General features: G+C 40.5%; 1 protein-coding gene across 2 annotated transcripts in view; it reads left to right on the top strand.

Annotated features, from left to right (window-relative positions):
* The window catches only part of EIF3H (eukaryotic translation initiation factor 3 subunit H), a 121,096-nt gene extending 102,279 nt beyond the window's left edge, over positions 1-18,817 (top strand). For both annotated transcript variants that reach the window (XM_002710740.5, XM_051843998.2), the window contains exons 6-8: positions 14,020-14,140; positions 17,007-17,139; positions 18,564-18,817. In XM_002710740.5, coding sequence (XP_002710786.1) covers positions 14,020-14,140; positions 17,007-17,139; positions 18,564-18,661 — 352 coding nt within the window. In that variant the 3' untranslated portion in view covers positions 18,662-18,817. The remainder of the gene's footprint in view (positions 1-14,019; positions 14,141-17,006; positions 17,140-18,563) is intronic.
* Positions 18,818-21,868: the final 3,051 nt, after the last annotated feature.

Raw genomic sequence — 21,868 nt, 5'->3', positions numbered from 1 at the left:
AGTTGTCCTAGAGAGAACCTTGTGAAAAACAACCTGCACACTTAGTAGTACCTCTGTGATATGACATGCACGGACTAAGAGCCAGTGTTCTCCATGCTGTGGCATGGGTAGCTCTAGTGAAAACTACCTTCTGTTGTATAAATCCACCACAGAGGCCACTAGAAGTCATTATTGGGCAGGGAAGTGGAAACTGAATGGTGAACGAAGTAACTAATGATGTGGCCAGGTTGCAAGGCTAATTTGGCACCAAAGAGTGTACTGTTTGCAAACATATATTTATAGTAGTCTTCTAATTTGTCTATTTTAGAAGGTCATGTTTTTCTGTATTGCTTTTGCAAACACTCGACTCACCTGTATTTAAAGCATTGAGCTAAGAACCTTTTTTCAACCAGCTGGGTTACGATTTGATGTATTAAGTTTTCAGCAATATAATAATTCTCAATTTACTACATGAAAGCTCTGGCTTACATAATTCACGTCTTCATCTTTTCTCAGACCTCCTTTGTTTAGGGCACAAAACAAGTAACAATCCCAAATAGAGCTTTCACATTAGTTACCCGTCTAGAATGTCCATTTGCCCAAACTAGCATTTACAGTAGCCAAGAAAATGTTGTTTGCCATAGCAAACAGTTTTCTCTTCCATATATTTTTGTGGAATAGGAAGAGAACCTTTTGCTTTCCATGTAAAATTATGGAAAGGGCAAATTGGTGTTCTTGTTGGGAAACAAAAATAAAGCAGCCTTGAAACAGTGCTTATTCCAGTACACAATTACATAAAGCCACATTGATAATGGTGTGCTACTAGACTGAAACGTATTTGCTGTTCATCTGAGTTTTCAATTTTTAACGTTACTAGTAGCATATTGATGGCAGTTCGGCCAGTTGCCACGAAAACTTTTCAAAGAAACCACAGCAGGAATCATCCTTTTACAGCTCCTGAAGTATTCCTGCTGATCTTTCCCTTCACGGTCCATTTGTGGGTACCAATTCCCTGAATCACCTGATAAATTTGTTCTATGCTATGAGTAAAACATACCATATTCCCTTTCATTTAAAAATCCCAATTTTAAGTTTTAATTTATTATATGGAAATTCTAATAATGGTTATTTCACAACATCCTTTATTAATTTTATGTGTAGTATGGGTCTCGAGCTTTTCACACATGAAAAACAGTTCTGTTTCTATTGCTTCTTTTTAAAAAAGTAAATTGAGGGTGGGCATCACCCACTGAGGATAATAAGCATAAGTGGATATTGTGGCCAGAGAAGACTTAACACTCCATGTCTTGGTTCACATCTGTTTAACTTAACTCAGTTCTTTGTTTCCTTGGCAATAAAAAAAAAAAAGACTATATTATAGAAACTTCCAACAGTTAACTCCCTGTTTTGATATTCTGGTTGAACTGGTACTGAAAAGATTCCCACAAAATTGTTCTTGGTAATAAATCTGATTTTCTATGGATACTCTATGAAATAGTTATGTATTGTTAATTTCTGGTGCCCTTTAAGGCCTGTATTATGCAAATTTTTTAGTGTTTCTGATTGGTTATAATTCTGAAGAACACTGTTGTGATATAAATGCAACAAAACCATTAAAGTTCACATATTTGTGCGCTTAGCATTGTTCTTTCACATATAATTATATGTGTTTATAGCATATAATATTAATACCTTACATTAAAGAAATTTTTACTGGAAAGGTCTGTCTTAATACTACCTCCTAGCCACAGGATTGCTGGTGATCTTTCCCTTTCTTTGATTTTCTTTTGAACTAAATGACATAAAGTGAGTTATTTGACAGTTAATTATATGGCTGATGGCATTTCTCACACTTCGTACAGCTCTTTTGACTTCAGTTCTCTGATGGGTAGAATTGAATGGTCAGTCCATGCTCTGTGGGCCAGTCCCGCCCTCCCCTCCTACCTTCTTTTGGGACCCTATTTGGTTGATCTCTCCTGGCCTTCATCACTGACTTTCAGTTTCTCTGTAGTTCTTTTTTTTTTATAAATCTCTATTGACATGTTAAGCTCTTCAGACAGGATGAAAGAGTAATACAGTGAATACCCATCCATAAATCTTTTACTTGAATTCATCAATTGTGTATCTTGCCACATCTGTACTTCCTCATTTTATCTATTTATGTGAATGTGTAACTTTTTTTCTGAACCATTTGAAAGTACATTTTAGACATGACTTTCAGCTCAAATATTTCAGTACACATTTCCTAAAATTAAGGACATCTAAACTACCTCATCTTAAAACTCAGTTAAACCAGCCAGTGCTGGAGCTCACTAGGCTAATCCTCCACCTTGTGGCGCCGGCACCCCGGGTTCTAGTCCCGGTCAGGGCACCGGATTCTGTCCCGGTTGCCCCTCTTCCAGTCCAGCTCTCTGCTGTGGCCCTGGAGTGCAGTGGAGGATGGCCCAAGTGCTTGGGCCCTGCACCCCATGGGAGACCAGGAGAAGTACCTGGCTCCCGGCTTCGGATCAGCACGGTGTGCCAGCACAGCGGCCATTGGAGGGTGAACCAACGGTAAAGGAAGACCTTTCTCTCTGTCTCTCTCTCTCTCACTCTGTCCACTCTGCCTGTCAAAAAAAAAAAAAAACAAAAACAAAAACAAAAAACTCAGTTAAACCAAAAAACAGCTCTTGGTCCCATACTGTTCTGCTGTATTTTAACCTTTATTTTATAGGTAAACTTCTGCCTAGGAATTTCTACACATAACTCTTTGTATTTCCTCATTTGCCAGTTGTCCCAAACAGTTGGCAGTATTTTGTACACAGTTGTGTATTCAAGCTCTCACCAGGGTCACAGCACTTACTTCCTTGTCACTTTGTTACAGTTACAGATTTCTCAGCACTTAATCCTCTTGATAACTCCATCTTCCATCTTCCATAAATTTTCTTTGACATCATTAAACTGTAGCTCTATGGATTGCTTCTCAGTCTAGAAGAGAACAAACTAATATTGCCCATCCTTAAATCCTAGTGTTCTTCAGGGCCTGTCTCCCACCAAGTATATTTTTGGGGTGATTTTTGTCTATTTTCTGTTTTGTGTGTGTGTGTGTGTTTTGCTACCTCAGACTAGGGCCTCAGTATTTTTTTACTTCCTAATTATTTTTGCAGTCTCCTCACTTCTGCTTTTCTTCTTTTTTCCTCTATAAGAACCTTTTATTTAATGAATACAAATTTCATAAGTACAACTTTAGGAAAGTAGTGATTCTACCCACAATAGTTACCCTCCCACCCCTACTCCCAACCTACCTCCTCCTCGCTCTCACATTCCCAGCCCCATTCTCCATTAAGATTCATTTTCAATTAACTTTATACACAGAAGTTTGCACACACACACACACACACACACACAACCGAGAACAAGTCTTACAGTTATTTCTCATAATACAACTCATTGAGGACAGAGGTCATGCATGGGAACTCAGTGCACAGTGACTCCTGTTGTTAATTTAACGATTCACACTCTTCTGTATGACGTCAGTGACCAGCCAAGGCTCTTGACATGAGTTGCCAAGGCTGTGGAAGCCTTTTGAATCCACAATCTCTTTTGGTAATTAGACAAGGCCATAAGCAAAGTGGATGTTCTCTTCTCCCTTCGGTGAAAAGTACATCCTTCTTTGATGGCCACTTCTTTCCACTAGGGTTTCTCTCACAGAAATCCTTCATGTAGGGCATCTTTTTGCCACGGTGTCTTGGCTTTCCATGCCTGAAATGCTCTCATGGGCTTTTCAGCCAGACCTGAATGCCTTAAAGGCTGATTCTGAGGTCAGAGTGTTATTTAAAGTGATTGTCATTCTTTGAGACTGCTGGGGACTGTTTCCCATATTGAAACATTCTGTCCTTAATTCTATCTATTATTATGTTCAGACATTTGGTCTTATTTATATTATCCCTTTAATACTTAATTGTATCTATATGATCACTTTAACACTTAGTATGGTCACTCTAACACTTAAGATGGCATTTTTACCACCCAGTTTAATGGGATTTGGGGTCCCATTGCAAGTTTTTTAATAAACAGTACACTTAGAAGTAAGTCCGTGGGACTGTATGCAGAACTATACAGCTTTACAGTTACATACTTCCTCCTCCCTCTCTTATTCCCACTCTTATTTTTTATTGAGATCTATCCTCAGTTGAGGATATGATTAACTCTATGTTAAGTAAAGTTTTCATCAAATAGTGAAGAAGAGAAAAAAAACAAACTATTCCTTGACAGTCAAGATAAGGGCTGTTCAAGTCATTGCTTCTCAAAATGTCAGTTTCCCTTCTACATATTTCCTTTTAGGTGCTCTATTAGTTTTCACAGGTCAGGGCGAAACATATGGTATTTTTCCCTTTGGGACTGGCTTATTTCAGTAAATATGATGTTTCCCAGATTCATCCATTTTTTTTTTTTTGCAAATGACTGGATTTCTTCTTTCTTTCTTTCTTTCTTTCTTTCTTTCTTTCTTTCTTTCTTTCTGTCTGTCTGTCTGTCTGTCTGTCTTTCTTTCTTTCTTTCTTTCTTTCTTTCTTTCTTTCTTTCTTTCTTTCTACTGCTATGTAGTATTCCATAGAATACACATCCAATCATGTCTTTTCTTTAGTTGATGGGCATTTGGGTTGATTCTATGTCTAAGCTATTGTGAATTGAGCTTCAACTAACATGGAGGTGTAGGTAACTCTTTTATTTGCTGATTTCATTTCCCTTGGGTAAATTCCCAGGAGTAGGATGGCTGGATCCTATGGTAGGGTCTATATTCAGATTTCTAAGGTGTCTTCAGACTGTTCCATAGTGGTTTTACCAGTTTACATTCCCACCAACAGTGGGTTAGGGTACCTTTTCCCACACATCCTCACCAGCATTTGTTGTTTTTTGATTTCTTTATGAAAGCCATTCTGACTGAGGTGAGGTGAAACCTCATTGTGGTTTTGATTTGCATTTCCCTGATGGCTAGAGATCCTGAACGTTTTTTCATTTGTCTGTTGGCCATTTGGATTTCCTCTTGAAAAATATCTGTTTAAGTCCTTTGCCCATTTATTCACTGGCATGTTTGTTTTGTTGTTGTGGAGTTTCTTGATCTCTTTATACATTCTGGTTATTAATCCTTCATCAGTTACATTGTTTGCAAATAATTTCTCCCATTCTATTGGGTGCATCTGTACTTTCTTGTGTATTTCTTCTGCAGTATAGAAACTTCTCGGTTTGATGTAATCCCATTTGTGAATTTTGGCTTTGATTGCCTGTGCCTCTGGGGCCTATGCAAATATCTTGGATGGTTTCTCAAATGTTCTCTGATAATTTGATATTATCAGTTCATAGATTTAGTTCCTTAATCCATTTTGATTGGATTTTTGTGTAAGGTGTGAGGTAAGGGCCCTGCTTCATACTTTATGCATGTGGAGAACAAGTTTTCTCAGCACCATTTGGTGAATAGATTGTCCTTGCCCCAGGGATTGGTTTTTTGCTCCTTGGTCAAATACAAGTTGATTACAGATGTTTGGATTCATTTCTGGAGTTTCTATTCTGTTCCATTTGTCTACCCATCTGTTTTTGTACCAATACCAGTCTGTTTTGATTATAACTGCTCTGGAGTATGTCTTGAAATCTGGCATTGTGATTCCTGCTTCTTTGTTGTTGTTGCACAAGATTGCTTTGGCTATTCAATGTCTCCTGTGTTTCCATATGAATTTCAACATCATTTTTTCTAGATCTGAGAAGAATGTCTTTAGTATTTTTATTGCTATTGCATTGAATCTGTACGTTGCTTTTGGAAGAATGGACATTTTGATGATACTGATTCTTCCAATCCATGAACTGTTAAGATTTTTCCATTTTTATGTATTGTCTATTTCTTTCTTTAATGTTTTGTAATTCTCACTGTAGAAATCTTTGACATCCTTGGTTAAATTTATTCCCAGGTATTTGAATTTTTTCTTGTGGCTGTTTTTAATGGGATTGATAGAAGTTCTTTCTCAGCTGTGGCATTGCCTGTGTATACAAAGGCTGTTGATTTTTGTGCACTGATTTTATGTCCCGCTACTTTACCAAGCTCTTCTATGAGTTCCAATAGTCTCCTCGTGGAGCCTTTTGGAACCCTATATATAGAATTATGTCATCTGCAAGTGGGGATAGTTTGATTTCTTCTTTCCCAGTTTGTATCCTTTTTATTTCTTTTCCTTGCCTAATGGCTGTGGCTAAAACTTCCATGACCATATTGAATAGCAGTGGTGAGACTGGGTATCCTGGTCTGATTCTGGATCTCTGTGGGAATGCTTACAACTTTTCGCCATTCAATAGGATACTAGCCAGCCGGCGCCGCGGCTCACTAGGCTAATCCTCCGCCTTGCGGCGCCGGCACACTGGGTTCTGGCCTGGTTGCCCCTCTTCCAGGCCAGCAATCTGCTGTGGCCTGGGAGTGCAGTGGAGGATGGCCCAAGTGCTTGGGCCCTGCACCCCATGGGAGACCAGGAGAAGCACCTGGCTCCTGCCTTCGGATCAGCGAGGTGCGCCGGCTGCAGCGCGCCAGCCATGGTGGCCATTGGAGGGTGAACCAATGGCAAAAGGAAGACCTTTCTCTCTCTCTCTCTCTCTCTCTCTCTCTCACTTTTCACTCTGCCTGTCCAAAAAAAGAAAAGAAAAAAAAATAGGATACTGACCATGGGTTTGTCATAAATTGTCTTGATTGCGTTGAGGAGTGTTCCCTCTATACCCAATTTGCTTAGAGTTTTCATCAGATACTTTCTCTGGATCTATTGAGATAATTATATGGTTTTGGTTCTTTAGTTTGTTAATGTGATTTATCACTTTGATTTGTGAATATTGGCCCTTCCCTGCATGCCAGGGATAAATTCCACTTGTCCAAGTGAATGATCTTTCTGATCTTTCTGTTGGATTTGATTGGCTTGAACTTTGTTGAGGATTTTTGCATCTGTGTCCATCAGGGAAATTGGTCTGTAGTTCTCTTTCTCTGTTGCATCTTTTTAAGGTTTAGGAGTTAAGGTGATGCTGGCTTCATAGAAAGAATTTGGGAAGGTTCCCTCCTTTTCAATTTTTTTTGAATAACTTTAGAAGCATTGGAGTTAGTTCTTCTGTAAATGTCTGGTAGAATTTAGCAGTGAAGCCATCCATTCCTGGCCTTTGCTTTATTGGGCAAGTTTGTATTACTGCTTCAATTTCTGTCTTGGTAATGGGTCTTTAGGTTTTCTATGTCTTCATGGCTCAATTTAGGTAGTTTGTATGTGTTCAGGAATCTATCCATTTCTTACAGGTTTCCTAGTTTGTTGGCCTACAGCTCTTTGTAGTAATTTCTGATGATTCTTTTTATTTCTGGTATCTGTTGTTACATTTCCTTTTGATCTCTAATTTTATTGATTTGGGTTGTCTCTCTGCTGTTTTTGATTAGTTGGGCCAAGGGTGTTTCAATTTTGTTTATTTTTTCAAAAAACCAGCTCTTTGTTTTGCTGACCTTTTGGTTTTTGAGGTTTTTTTTTTTGGGGGGGGGGTTGCAATTTTGTTGATTTCTTCTCTAATTTTAATTATTTCTTTTCTCCTACTAGTTTTGGGTTTGGTTTCCCGTTGTTTTCCTAGATTGTTGAGGTGCATTGATAGCTCATTTATTTGGTACCTTTCCAATTTCTTGGTGTAGGCACCAATTGCTCTAATCTTTCCTCTTAACACTGCTTTTGCTGCGTCCCATAAGTTTAAAGATTTATTTTTTTAAAAGGTTTATTTATTTAAAAGTCAGAGTTACACAGAGAGGAGAGGCACAGAGAAAGAGAGAGAGAGAAGTCTTCCATCCAATGGTTCACTCCCCAATTGGCCACAATGGCTTCAGCTACACCGATCCGAAGCCAGGAGCCTGGAGCTTCCTCCAGGGGTCCTACAAGGGTGCTGAAAACCAAGGACTTGGGCCATCTTCTATTGTTTTCCCAGGCCATAGCAGATTGGAAGAGGATTCAGCCAGGACTAGTCCAGCACCCGTATGAGGTGCTGGAGCTTCAGATCAGGCCCTTAACCTGCTGCACCAATTGCCAGCCCCATTTCATAAGTTTTGATATGTTGTATTGTCATCTTCATTTGTTTCCATAAATTTTTTGATTTCTCCTTTGATTTCTTGTATGTTCCACTGTTCATTCCTGAGCATGTTGTTCAGTCTCCTTGTTTTTGCATATGTTCTAGAAATTCTTGAGTTGCTGATTTCCAGCTTCATTTCTGAGAAGATGCATGAAGTAATTTTGATTATTTTGAATTTGCTGAGACTTGCTTTATGGCCTAGCATGTGGTCAGTCCTAGAGAAAATTCTGTTCACTGCTGAGTAGAATGTGTAATCTGCAACTATAGGATGAAAAGTTCTGTAGATATTGTTAGGTCCATTTCGTCTATAGTGTCTATTAAATCTTCTGTTTCCTTGTTGGTTTTCTGTCTGATTGATCTGTCCATTGCTGAAAATGGGGTATTGAAATCCCCCATTTTATTTGAGTCTGTGTCTCTCTTTAGATCACTTAACATTTCTTTTAAATTGCCAGGTGCCCTGTAATTAGGAATATATACTTTTATAATAGTTACATCTTCCTGTTGAATTGGTCCTTTAATTATTGCGTAGTGCCCTTTGTCTCTTTTAGCAGTTTTTGTGTTAAAGTCTATTTTGTCTGATATTAGGGTGGCTGTACTAGCTCTTTTTTTTTGTTTTCTGTTAGCATAGAATATCTTCTATTCATTCACTTTCAGTCTATGTGAATCTTTCTTGGTGAGATGTGTTTCTTTTAGGCAGCAAATAGATGGGTTTTGTTTTATAATCCTTTCAGGCAATCTGTGTCTTTTAACTGAGGAGTTGAGGCCATTAACATTCAAGGTGACTATTGATAAGTAACGCCTTTGCCCTGCCATTTTTCCATGAATATTTCTATTTTTTACTTTGGAGTTCCTTTATCCTTTACTGGGAAATTTTCTTCCTTTACCTTTTTTGTAGTAATGACCATGTTTCTGTATTTCTGTGTGTAGCACATCATTAAGCATGTTTTATAGGGCTTTATGAGTGGTGACAAATTCTTTCAATTTCTGTTTGTCATGGAAGGTCTTTATTTCACTCTTGTTCATAAATGAGAGCTTTGCAGGGTATAGTATTTGAGTTGTAAATTCTTTTTCTTGTGACTTGGAATATATCTATCCATTCTCTCCTAGACTGTAGGGTGTTTGATGAGAAGTCTGCTGTGAGTGTAATTGGAGATCCTCTGAAAGTAATCTGGCATTTCTCTCATGCACATTCTAGAATCTTTTCTTTATGTTTTACTGTAGAGAGTTTGATTACAATGTGTTGTGGTGAAGATCTTTCCTGGTCATGTCTATTAGGAATTCTTTGTGTTCCTGTACTTGGCTGTCCCTTTAATCTCCTCCTGTTCTTTTGGGGGCATCATGGTGTCTTCATTATTCTTGTTTCTTGGATTTGTGTGTTTGTTATTCAGCATTTGTGGAGATACTCATGGTTTCTTTCTTTCTTTCTGTCTTTCTTTCTGCCTTCCTTCCTTCCTTCCTGCCTTCCTGCCTTCTTTCCTTCTTTCCTTCTTTCCATGTTGAAATGGATTAGTGGAGTGTCTGCACTTTCAGGAAATACCTACAGTTGTGTGTTGGGTTTGGCCAAGGAGTTCTGTTCAGCACTCCAGGGTAAGGGTATGTCTGAGTTGCCACACCCGCATTTGGCATTGTAAATCCACCCCGCACCCTTTTTTTTGTTTTAATCAGAGGGGAAGTTTGTTTTTGTCTGCTGGTATACACTCAGCTGAGCTCCGTTCCTCAAAGGAGACCAGTGCATGGGCTTTAGCCCATGGGTATAGTATTGGTCTGCTCTTGCACAAGGGCCACACTGAGAATCTGTGTAGTCCTCAGTGTAAGCTTCGATTCCCTAGCAATGTCCTTTGCCAGATAACCAGGGAGCCCTGATCATGTTGAGCCTCACAAAGTGACTACTCAAAGTCCCAGAGACACCCTGAGTTTACCCACGCAGCCCCAGTGTTTTCATAGTTCTGGCACACAAGCCTCCATGAACACCCAGCCCCCTGTCTGTTCTCTGCACCAGTCTCAGGAGTCTCTTCTTGGCTAGTTGCTGGGTGCGGACATGAGCTGGCGCAGTTTTTATATATGTCCAAAATGATGCCTGTTCACTATCAGCTTGTTAAAGGACGCTGTTGCAGGGTGATCGCAGAGAGAGAGAAAACATGCCACACACACACACACCCTTTGTGGGGAGCAATCCGGACTGGACTGAGTTACTGGAATTAGGACTTATTCTATGCATCTGCTCTCCCACAATATGGCGCTGGGAGAGAAGTAAACAGCTTCCGCACAGCTGCCTCCAGTTCAACTAATAAACTGTAGGACTTGCTCCTGATTGGAGGAGAGCAGTGTACTCGGCGTGTGGGCAGCCGAGTTGGGATTGGCGGAGGAGGACTATAAAGGAGGTGAGAGACGGCATGCACCAGGAACATCTATGGGGAACATCTAAGGGGAACACCTGTGCAGCCCCCGAGAAGAGCCAGTGTGCCGCTCCCCTGCGGAAGTGGGGAATGTGGCCAGGGGGAACTGCCCTTCCACGGAGGTGGAAGGGATAGTAGCCAACCCGGGAAGAACCAGCAGCAAACCCGGGGAGGGCCGAGCAGACGAAAGAACAGCGCAGGGTCCTGTGTCGTTCCTCCACGAAGAGGGGGAGCGACAACCCTTTGTTTTTTTCTCCTCTAGCTTGGCAGGTACCCTATCTCCCATAGGGCTCCAAGCTGGATTCCCTCTAGGCTCTTCCTGCAGCTCTTTCACCTGTGGCTTGGATTGCTGCAGTTTGGTCTCACCTCACTCTCCAGTGCTGGTGCGGAGGTTCTTAGCTACTGGGTTCCTGAGTTGTGGGTTTCCTTGCTTTCCACGTAGGCCCACTGTGTACCTCCGATTTTTCTGGATTTTCCTGTGCCATTTTCTCCCCTAACTTTTCCCTGAGATTTCACTCTTTCCACTTCTTTTAAACCATCTTCTAGACTAAAGCGGCAAGTTCCCTTCGTACTACACTGTCTTAATCCAATCTTTGTTTTTCTTTCTGAATTGTAGTGCTAAATGCAAATTGGATGTTCTTATTGCTCTTTTGCTTAAAATCTTTGGTAGTTTCCCCATTGTTCTTAGAGTAAAATCTCAAGGTAGAGTCCAGGCTTCCAAAGTCTGTGCACTGTGGTCAGTATCTGCCTCTATAGTTTATTAACTCTCCTTTTCCCAGCTTTCCCAGTGTAGCTCCTGGAATACTTAGTTATTGACAGTTCTTTAAATGTATCAGATTTTTCAGGCCATGGCCTGTGTGCATGAACATACTATTTGTGCCCAATATCTTCAATGTTATTCTCTTCCCATCACCCCCATTTTGACTCGCCTCAAAAATCTCAAGATTTAGTCATCAGGTAATGAGGAAAGGTTTCACCTGATTTTATTAAAAAGTCCTGTATTCTTCTGAGGTACAAGCAATTGTAGCACATACTGCCATTGTGTTGTGTTTTTATTTGCATTCCTTTCTTCTCACGTAGTATTAGTGCAACAATAACTTAATTCATTTTTCAGTATATATTACAGTGACCAGGAGTTACTTGGGAAAACAATGTGACTTTCTAATCAGTGGATCTGAACATTTGATTAGTTAACTTATCTGTCATCCCGAAAAAAGAAATGCTTTACCCATTAAAAGTGGTTCATAAAACTGTAGTGAAATAACATCAACATGAAATAACATTAGAGAAGTACTTGACTTATTACACAGGTGAAGTCATTAAGCAAAATTACTGGGCCAAAGTTAATCGAGGTAGTGGCAGTTTGGGATTAAGGGGTAAACTTCTTAGCCACATCAGTTCCATGCTGTTTCCACCATTTGAGAAAGAGGTGAAAATTTCTAATTTTCTTCAGGTTACAGGTGGAATCCATATTTTAATTAGACTAATTTTTATTCATGCCTATTATCCCAACACCATTTATTCCTCAGGGATTTCCTTTTCTGTAAATGTGATAACCACCCAGTTGGCTGCTCAAGCCAGAAATTGTGCTTTGGCTTTGGATTCTCTCTCCTAGCCCCTGAAGATCACCTGTTTTGCCTTCACAAATCAATTCTTTCCCCTTCTTGCTCTGTTTGCCACTACAAACCCAGTTGAGTCCACCATCCATTCTGTTTGAGTGCTACGGTAGAATTTTTAAGGAACTGCAGTTATTTAACTAGAGATAAAATTCCCTAAATATCACCAGTTTAAAGGGTACAAGTTAGTGGTTTTAGCATATTCACAGTGTTGTGCAACTGTTAGTGTTTCCAGAATGTTTTCATCACCTTGTCCCTGTTAAGCACACTCCGTTTCCCTATCCCCTGGCAGCCAGTAGTTGCTATCTGTCTCTATAGATTTGTCTATTCTGGACATTTCATATCAGTGGAATCCTACATTAAGTCTGGTTTCTGCTCTGTGATCTGTCTGCATAGCAGCAGTGTGATCATTTTAGAATTGAAACCAAAACATGCATAACTCCAGAGCACCATTCACTTCAGAATTGGGAGTTCTCAGTTGCTAAAACTATAATGCTGGGAGGTTGCGTGGTGCTAAAGGGCTTCCCATGCACATTTGCCTGGCTGCTGTAACTTGATTACTGTGCTCTTGCCATGCTGGACCTCTTCTGTTAGCAAATCTACCTAATTCTTGCACTTCTGAGGCCTTCACCACTTGTACTTTCTTCTACCCAGAATACCTTGGCATGGTTGATTCTTTAGTCTCTCACCTTCAGCCTCTTCTCTCCCCAGAGATGTTGTGACCCTGCTTTAAAGGAAGTATCTGCTCTTCTCCTCCAATCCTAATTAATTGAAGGCTCAGTGAAGATGGAGAGCAGATCTCTCATTCACTATATTTTTTTTTGGGGGGGGGGGGGGACAGGCAGAGTTAGACAGTGAGAGAGAGACAGAGAGAAAGGTCTTCCTTCCATTGGTTCACCCCCCCCCCCAAGTGGCTGCTACGGCTGGCGCGCTGTGCCGATCCAAAGCCAGGAGCCAGGTGCTTCCTCCTGGTCTCTCATGCGGGTGTAGGGCCCAAGGACCTAGTCCATCCTCCACTGCACTCCTGGACCACAGCAGAGAGCTGGACTAGAAGAGGAACAACCAGGACAGAATCCAGCGCCCCAACTGGGACTAGAATCCAGGGTACCGGCGCCACAGGCAGAGGATTAGCCAAGTGAGCCGTGGCGCCAGCCCTCATTCACTATTGTCTCTCTTTTTCTTAATACCAAGGCTGGCACATAATAGGAGTTTAGTAAGTATATCTGAAATTAATGAATGGGCAACTACTGTAGTCAGATAGCTATTTTGAGAGCTTAGTTGTGTGATAGCTTCCCAGGCTTTCCCATAGTAGGATAGTTGTGCATGGAATTCAGTGAATGTGGTGGTTGTTGTAACACTCACTAGCATCACTTTATAAGAAGATTTCAATAGCTAAGACACGCAAATTTCTGTAGAGAATTTTTGAAAGATTTTAGTACAGATTCTAGAAAAGGCAAGAGGAAAGGAGCCTCTTGTGGCTTTGCAGAATAAATGTTGCCTGTTTAGGACCTGCTGAGCAGAACAGCCATGTGCGAGAAGACTGTTTATATCGCTCTTGCCTAGGGTTTCTGATGTAAATGCTCTGGGATGCGTTGCAGGGATCAGGTGTTAAGGACAAGGATTCAGGGATACTGGTTTTCATTTATACTTCTCCCTAGGTATGTGTATCAGTTCCTACCCTGATATACCTGTGCTCTCACAATGAGAAGCTAAGCTATTTCAGATGCCCCCAAGATTATAGTTGTCAATTCAATATGGAAAGTTTAATCACAAGCTGAATCAGAGATCCTTTCCTCCACCTGGCCTGCATGCATTTGGGTGCTCTCATTCTTCAAACCAAAGGCAAATCAAATTAACATTTCAGAATTCTTCACAGTTGTAGCAAGCCATAACTTAAAACTAGGAAATGTCATTGTAATTCCTTTATATTTCAGCAATCACTTGGGAAAAAATCTACAGTTGCTGATGGACAGAGTGGATGAAATGAGCCAAGATATAGTTAAATATAACACATACATGAGGAATACAAGTAAACAGCAGCAGCAGAAACATCAGGTTGGTATTATGGGAAAATTCAAGTATTTATAAATAGGGTGCTTCAGAATGATCTAAATTACCTTTGGTAAAACATTAACTGTCTCCTAGTAACTCTGTATCATATTTCAAAACATTATTCTTTACATAATGTGTTCCTAATAGATTATTTGCACCTAGTATTTAAAAATGCCTGTTCTTAAAGAGAATCAGTATATTAAGCTCAGGGTGTAATGCCAAGGTTATGCAAATAAGAGATACATTTATTGAGAAAATCAGAAGCAAAGAGATTTGAGAGTGTCGCAGCTCATTTCTTTACTAACTGTAATTGGTTTGGTAGTGGCTCATTGCAACGTAGTTAGCAATCTTCAGTTCATTTAAAAAAACTGAGCAATTGTGATTAAGAGCAAGTAAGTTTGATAGGAAATAGTAGACCAACTGCTGTGAAACAGATAGTATAATACAGACCTCAGAATTACCTGAATATTCTAACATAGCACATAAATACTGCCATGGCCATTTAACCTTTTTCTTATTAGTGTTGCATGAAGGCCACATGGTTTTCACAGTTCCTGGAATACTGTTTTGTAGCTATATGGCTCAAAGTGTTCTCAGTATTTGATTCATAGATAAATTAATCCAAAATGCTTCTCTGTGAAAGTGTGTTTATATGTGTAACTACTCTGTGTTCAGTAAAGTGTACTGTAAACTAAATATAGAATTCCAATCATAATTAAATGGTTCTGGGAGTATTGGATTAAATTGTTGAGTTCATATATAAGCTTTGATTTTACTGCATTTGAATTGGGAAAAAAAAGTAAATCTATATTTTTTTTTTAAGATTTATTTATTTGAGAGGTAGAGTTACAGACAGACAGAAAGGTCTAACATCTGATGGTTCACTCCCCAAATGGCTGCACTGGCTGGAGCTGGGCTAATCCAGAGCCAGGATCCAGGAGCTTCTTCCGGATCTCCCACTTGGGTGCAGCGGCCCAAGCACTTGAGCCATCCTCCACTGCTTTCCCAGGCCATTAGCAGGGAGCTAGATTGGAAAAGGAACAGTTGGGACACCAACCAGCACCCATATGAGATGCCAGAGTCATAGGCAGAGGTTCAGCCCACTATGCCATAGCGCTGGCCACTAAAAAATATCCTTTAAACTGGCAAGATGGTGGTTACAAATCTTTGATAAGCTGGGGAGGTAAGGAAAAACCCCAATTGATTTAATTATTCTTTTGGTTCTTCCATAGGTAGGGATCAAGCTGAGTGTCTTGTCATCTTGGAGGCGAAAACAGTCTCATAGATACTATTCAGAATTCTGATGTCTTAAAATTTTGTATTTGATGTTTATTCAAACTTAGCATCATTCATACCCCTTTTTGGAGTTCTCTCACTTCCACTCACATGCCCTGTAATAAGTACAGGAATCTTCACAAAGTAAACTATTCCCCTTCTTTAGGAAAAACTGTCAAGTCCCTTAATTTCCATAGGAATTCAAGGACTCTACAGCTCTGGCTTCTCATTGCCTGACCTTTTAAATCTGTTTATGAGATAGTTCTGCCATTGCTGGGAAAAATCCACAACTATTAGCACTTAATTTTAGTTGACATAGTAAGTTTTATGGTCAATCTAAACCTTTAAGTATCTCCTCACCTCTTCAGAGAATCATAGGAATTCAGAGTTTGGAAGTATTGAGTCATTATCTGAAGCATTGTTCATTGTTGGCTGTAGAGTGAAGGCAGAGGCGATTGTGTGTTAAGAATAGTAATAATTGAGGCTGGCACTGTGGTGTAATGGATAAAGCGGCTACCTACAGTGCAGGCATCCCATATAAGGCGCCTGTTCAAGTCCTGGCCGCTCCACTTCTTTTTTTTTGACAGGCAGAGTGGACAGTGAGAGAGAGAGAGAGAGAGAGAGAGAAAGAAAGAAAGGTCTTCCTTTGCCGTTGGTTCACCCTCCAATGGCCGCCGCGGCTGGCGCACCGCGCTGATCCGATGGCAGGAGCCAGGAGCCAGGTGCTTTTCCTGGTCTCCCATGGGGTGCAGGGCCCAAGCACTTGGGCCATCCTCCACTGCACTCCAGGGCCACAGCAGAGAGCTGGCCTGGAAGAGGGGCAACCAGGACAGAATCCGGCGCCCCGACCGGGACTAGAACCCGGTGTGCCGGCGCCGCTAGGCGGAGGATTAGCCTAGTGAGCCGCGGCGCCGGCCCCGCTCCACTTCTGATCCAGCTCTCTGCTATGGCCTAGGAAAGTTAGAACATGATCCAAGTCTTTGGGCCCCTCCCTGCACCTGTGTGGGAGAATTGGAGGAAACTACTGGCTCCTGGCTTAGGATTGGCGCAGTTCTGGCCATTGCGGCCATCTGGGGAGTGAACCAGTGGATGGAAGACCTCTCTCTCCCTCTCTCTCTCTCTCTTTGCCTCAGACTGTCTGTAACTCTTTCAAATAAATAAATAAATAAATATTTTAAGAAGTAGTAATAATTATGAGCACAACAGTGATGACATCATTGATAATGTTAGTTCTAAGTCAGTAGGGATGCAGTTTGAAGAATCGCTCAGTATAGTGGTTCTTTTCTTACTACAGTCAAGATGAGGCATTTATCCCATTATTCAATAATAAAGTTATTCCCTTTGACTCAATAATCAAGAGTTCTTTGTCTCTCAGACCCCTGTTAATTACATAACCAGGTTTTTTTCTAGATCATTAGTTATATAAACTGTTAGATCTCAAAATGACACCAGAGGTTATAACAAAGCACATTTAGGTTTTTTAAAGCAAGTTAGCAAATGTTGCCATTTATAAAACAGATTGGAATTCAGAGCAGTAGGGTTTGGCTGTTTATTTGAAGGAGGTCTTTCTTGTTTCTCCCCCTTTGAAATTTAGTATCAGCAGCGTCGGCAGCAGGAGAATATGCAGCGCCAGAGTCGAGGAGAACCCCCACTCCCAGAGGAAGACCTGTCCAAGCTCTTCAAACCACCCCAGCCACCTGCCAGGATGGACTCCCTGCTCATTGCAGGTATTTTGTAAGCCTGTGCAAAACATAGCTGCTTTTCTTTGTTCTTTAGGAAGCAGCAGACAGGGAGAAAGTCACTAACAGAATATGCCAAGCGTAAAAGCTAGTATATTTAAGAAGGTTATAGGATGAATTTGAATGTAGCACCTAGGAATTCAGAAATATTTATTCCTCGTGCTTCACTCAAGCTGTATGTACATTTTTGAGATGGCTTTATAAGCTCTTTAAAAGGGAAAGCTTTTATTTGAGTCATTTTTTGTGAGAACCAAGAAAAAACACTTAGAAGCTCATAATGCAAAAAGGTCGTTTAGCTGAAGCCCCCTTTACTTTTTGTCTTCTCGCCTAGTACTGTAAAGCAGATACTTGAATTGACTTTTCTGACTTGAAGATAACTCCTTTGCTTTGAGTTCAATGGTGACATAATATAATTCTGAATGAACTTTTCTCTAGGTGTGTGTGTGTGTGTGTATATATATATATATATATATATGTATGTATAACCTTTAACACCCCTTTTAAGTGGTAGAGGTCTTGTGTCCTGTGTAAGACTTGATTTGGGTGTATAACCTTCATAGGATTGTTTAGGGCTAATCTGATTTTTCCACAAATATTGTCAAACACTATTTGATTCAGTCAGCTAGTTATCTGTGGGAAAGCTCTATTAGAATAAAAATCCTACGCAGAGAAAAGCTGACCTTTCACAATTTTTCAGTTTTATTGAAATATTTTTAGTATCTATGTATGAAATCCTTAAACTTTCCTAGTACCTATGTAAATTAAATTTGGGAAACTAAGGCAACATTGTCTCCTTAAGATCCAGCTTATACCTTCAAGAGATACGTAGCTGGTCATCGGATTAGATCATTAATTTTAAGATGTAGAAGGAAGTGATGGAGCCCTTCTTTCAAGTAAATTCTCTATCCTTGCTGTCTTGGCTGAAAACTCTTACACATTTTAAAAACACATGCTAAAACCTACTAATTTGCTCCCATCTAGGGCAGGTGGGTCCAGCTGGTCTGCAGTTCTGTGCTTCAGTTTTGTCAGTTACTCTTTTCTGCCTGCTGAGGAGGGCCAGTGCTCTTTTCTCATTGTCTTAGTACAGTGTTGATCTGATCTGCATAAGCAATGCATTTTCATTGACAGCTAATATTTTCCTACGACTGCTAACCTTTTAAAATGTTGTAGTTTTTCTTCATTCTTAATATAACCAAGAGTGGAAGATAGGTCATTTAAGGGGAAAAAAACTTATGTTCTTTTTTATTCCTAATGGAAAAATTCAGTTGATTCTTACAATAAACTCTTGATTCAAAAACAAAACAAAATAGTACTGATTCTTTATTATGCTGATCTTCTTCTTTGAGCAGTGTTCCAGGTGATTTTACCATTTGTGGAACATTACGACTCACTCTTCTTTCTCAAATGCACAGGCCAAATTAATACTTACTGCCAGAACATCAAGGAGTTTACTGCCCAGAACTTGGGCAAACTCTTCATGGCCCAGGCTCTTCAAGAATACAACAACTAAGAGAAGGAAGTTTCCAGAAAAGGAGTTAACATGGACTCTTCAGCAACTCTTAGAAGAAGTCTATTTGTATTTTCTGAAGCACAGAGAATTCCTTTAATGTTATTGCTGTCTTTGTAACCAATAATAAAATAAAACAAAATCTTGACTTCTTGTTCATTTGATTTTAGATGTCTTTTTTATATAACTGATTGTTGTTTTGCTTATACTTACTTGTTTGCAAAAGATAAAACAGGAGTTTACCAGAAGCTTCAAGAGGCTTGGGCCTAAGACTTCACCACCTTTGCTACGTTTCAGGCGCCACATTTCAATCATTCAATCCAGTGCTGCTTATTGGGACTCCTGCCCTGGAGACCCTGGCACCTACTTTCAAAAAAATTTTTTTAGCCTTTTATTTATTTGAAAGGCAGAGTTACCGGGGCGGGGGGGGGGGGGAGGTTGGGGTTCTTCCATCTGCTTGTTCGCTTCCCAAATGGCCACAACAATGGAGTGGGCCAGGCTGGAGCCAGGAGCTTCTTCTGCGTTTCCATGTGGGTGCATGAGCCCCCTTAGCCCCTTGGCACTTAAGCTATCCTCCACTGGTTTCCATGCACTTATCAGGGAGCTGGATCAGAAGTGGAGCAGCTGGGCCTCTAACTGGCACCCATACGGGATGCTGTCACTGCAGACCAGGGCCTTAACCCCCCTGTGCCACAGTGCCCACCCCAATTCTTAAGCTTTGTTGCTCCTAACTGAGCACCACTGGAAGCCCAGGTTTTATGTACTTACCCTGAAATCACTGGGGTGGCCAACTAGTCTCCATACTCAAAAGCCACTGAACATAGGAATTAAAAAAAAGAAGTTAGCAAAGTATCATATTTCATATAAAATAATTCATATTTTATATTTATTTAGAATTTCATTGATCTTTCTATATAATGAGAAATAATTCTATTAACAGTGGTGTGAGTCAGGCAGTAAGGAATTTGAAAAAGAATAGTATAGTATGTTGGGGGCTGTCACCTGCAGTGCCAGCATCCCATATGTGTGCCAGATCGAGTCCCGGCTGCTCCACCTCAATCCAGCTCTCCACTATGGCTTGGGAAAGTAGTAGAAGATGGCCCAAGTCCTTTCCCCCTGCCTTCACGTGGGAAACCTGGAGGAAGCTCCTGACTCCTGACTTTGGATTGGCACAGCTCTGGCTGTTTCAGCTGCTCTCTCTCTCTCTCTCTCTCTCTCTGCCTCTGCCTCTGCCTCTCTGTAACTCTGCCTTTCAAATAAATATATACTTTAAAAAGAAAAAGAAAACTAGTACATTGGAGGGGGCTGGCACTGTGGCTTAGCAGGTAAAGCCATCCCCTGCAACACTGGTATCCATATTGGTGCCAGTTTGAGTCCTGGCTACTGCATGTCTGATCCAGCTCCCTGCATGTGGCCTGGGAGGGCAGTGGAAGATGGCCCAAGTGCTTGGGCCCCTGCACCCACATAGGAGACCCAGAAAAAGCTCCTGGATCCTGGCTTCAGATTGGCCCAGCTCCAGCCATTGAGGCCACTTGGGGAGTGAAACAACGGGTGGAAGACTTTTCTGTCTGTGTCTCTCTAAAATCTTTTTTTTTAAACCCAAAAACTCAGGGCCTTGAACTTTCTAGAATCCAAGTACTTGATTGTCTGTGTCATTATTTTCCTTGAGTAAATTTCTAAATGTGGACTTACATGTCAAAGGATATGTAATATTTTAAGGCTTTTTGCCTGTGTTGCTAAATTACCTTCAGGAAAGGTTCTGCTGCTTTGCATCTCTACTCGTGATAATTCCTGATCTTAGTGTGTGACTATGTTAGGATGCACTGAGATGTAAAACCCCCGTACTCACCCTCATGGACTTTCTACTCTGTTGGTTTGTTTATTGCTGAGTTAAAAGCATTTTTAAAGTATCAAAGAGCAAAATGAAAGGAAGGAAAACTCAGTTCAAATGTAACCTTAATTACTGTTTTCACAAAACTCAGTTTATTTTTTTTAAAGTTGCAGTTCTTAAATTTGTTACGATTTATATGATCCTTTAATGCAGTAATACGTGAGTATACACTTAATGGAAGATTTCAGTTGTGTTTGATTTAGGATTTATTGTAGTAGGGAAAAACTGTTTAGGAAAACATGTCAATGGAAATTAAATTGCCACAGTCTGTAGTGTTAGGGAAGAGCTTCTGTTCAGCATTGGATTTGAGTGCTATATTCTGACATTTTTCAGGAACAAATACATGTGGCTCATCTTCTATAAATATTTGCAGTTTCTTCAAGTTGAAATGAGAAAAGCTCATAAATGTAGTACCATGGCTAATAAATCATTCCTTGCTCAAGAACAAAAAGACAATAGAAGCTAGCATGTTAATCTAATGGATAAATTGAATCTTAAGAACCAAGAAAGTAAAACATACTTAACTCCATAATTGTTGATAATTTTTATAAAGTGCCAGAAAACAGAGCATCACTCTTAACCTTAAATGCAATTACTTGAGGTACATCATTAGCCTGCCTGAAATACCTTATTATTTTTTAAAATTTACTTTTAAATTATACATTGGCAAATTGTAGCTGTACATATTTATAGAACACAAAGTGATGTTAGGATTTTTGATTACAATGTAAAATGACCATACCAAGCCAGCTAAGCCATCTGTCACGTCAGATATTTGACTTCTGTGATGAGAGTATTCAAGAACTGAGCAGCATTGAAATGAACAGTATTCAACTATTAGGCTATATTCACCATTCTGCAGCAGATCTTTTAAAAAGAGAGAGGCTGGCGCCGTGGCTGAATAGGCTAATCCTCCGCCTGCGGCACCGGCATCCCAGATTCTAGTCCCATTTGGGGCGCCGGTTGCCCCTCTTCCAGGCCAGCAATCTGCTGTGGCCTGGGAGTGCAGTGGAGGATGGCCCAAGTACTTGGGCCCTGCACCTGCATGGGAGACCAGGAGAAGCACCTGGCTCCTGCCTTCGGATCAGCGCGGTGTGCCGGCCGCGGCAGCCATTGGATGGTGAACCAACGCAAAGGAAGACCTTTGTCTCTCTTTCTCGCTGTCCACTCTGCCTGTCAAATAAAAAAAAGAGAGAGAAATCTCATTCCTGCTATCCAGGAGGTTTTGTGCATTTTGATTATCATCTCTCCTTTTCCCTGCCCCCCAGCCCCTGTAACTACCATTCTGCTTTGTGTCTATGAGTTCATTTGGTGTTTGC

This window comes from Oryctolagus cuniculus, chromosome 6 (genome assembly GCF_964237555.1).
Source record: "Oryctolagus cuniculus chromosome 6, mOryCun1.1, whole genome shotgun sequence".
Lineage (NCBI taxonomy): Eukaryota > Metazoa > Chordata > Mammalia > Lagomorpha > Leporidae > Oryctolagus > Oryctolagus cuniculus.
Note: the sequence above shows the minus strand (reverse complement) of the source record. Positions and strands in the feature narration are given on the sequence as shown.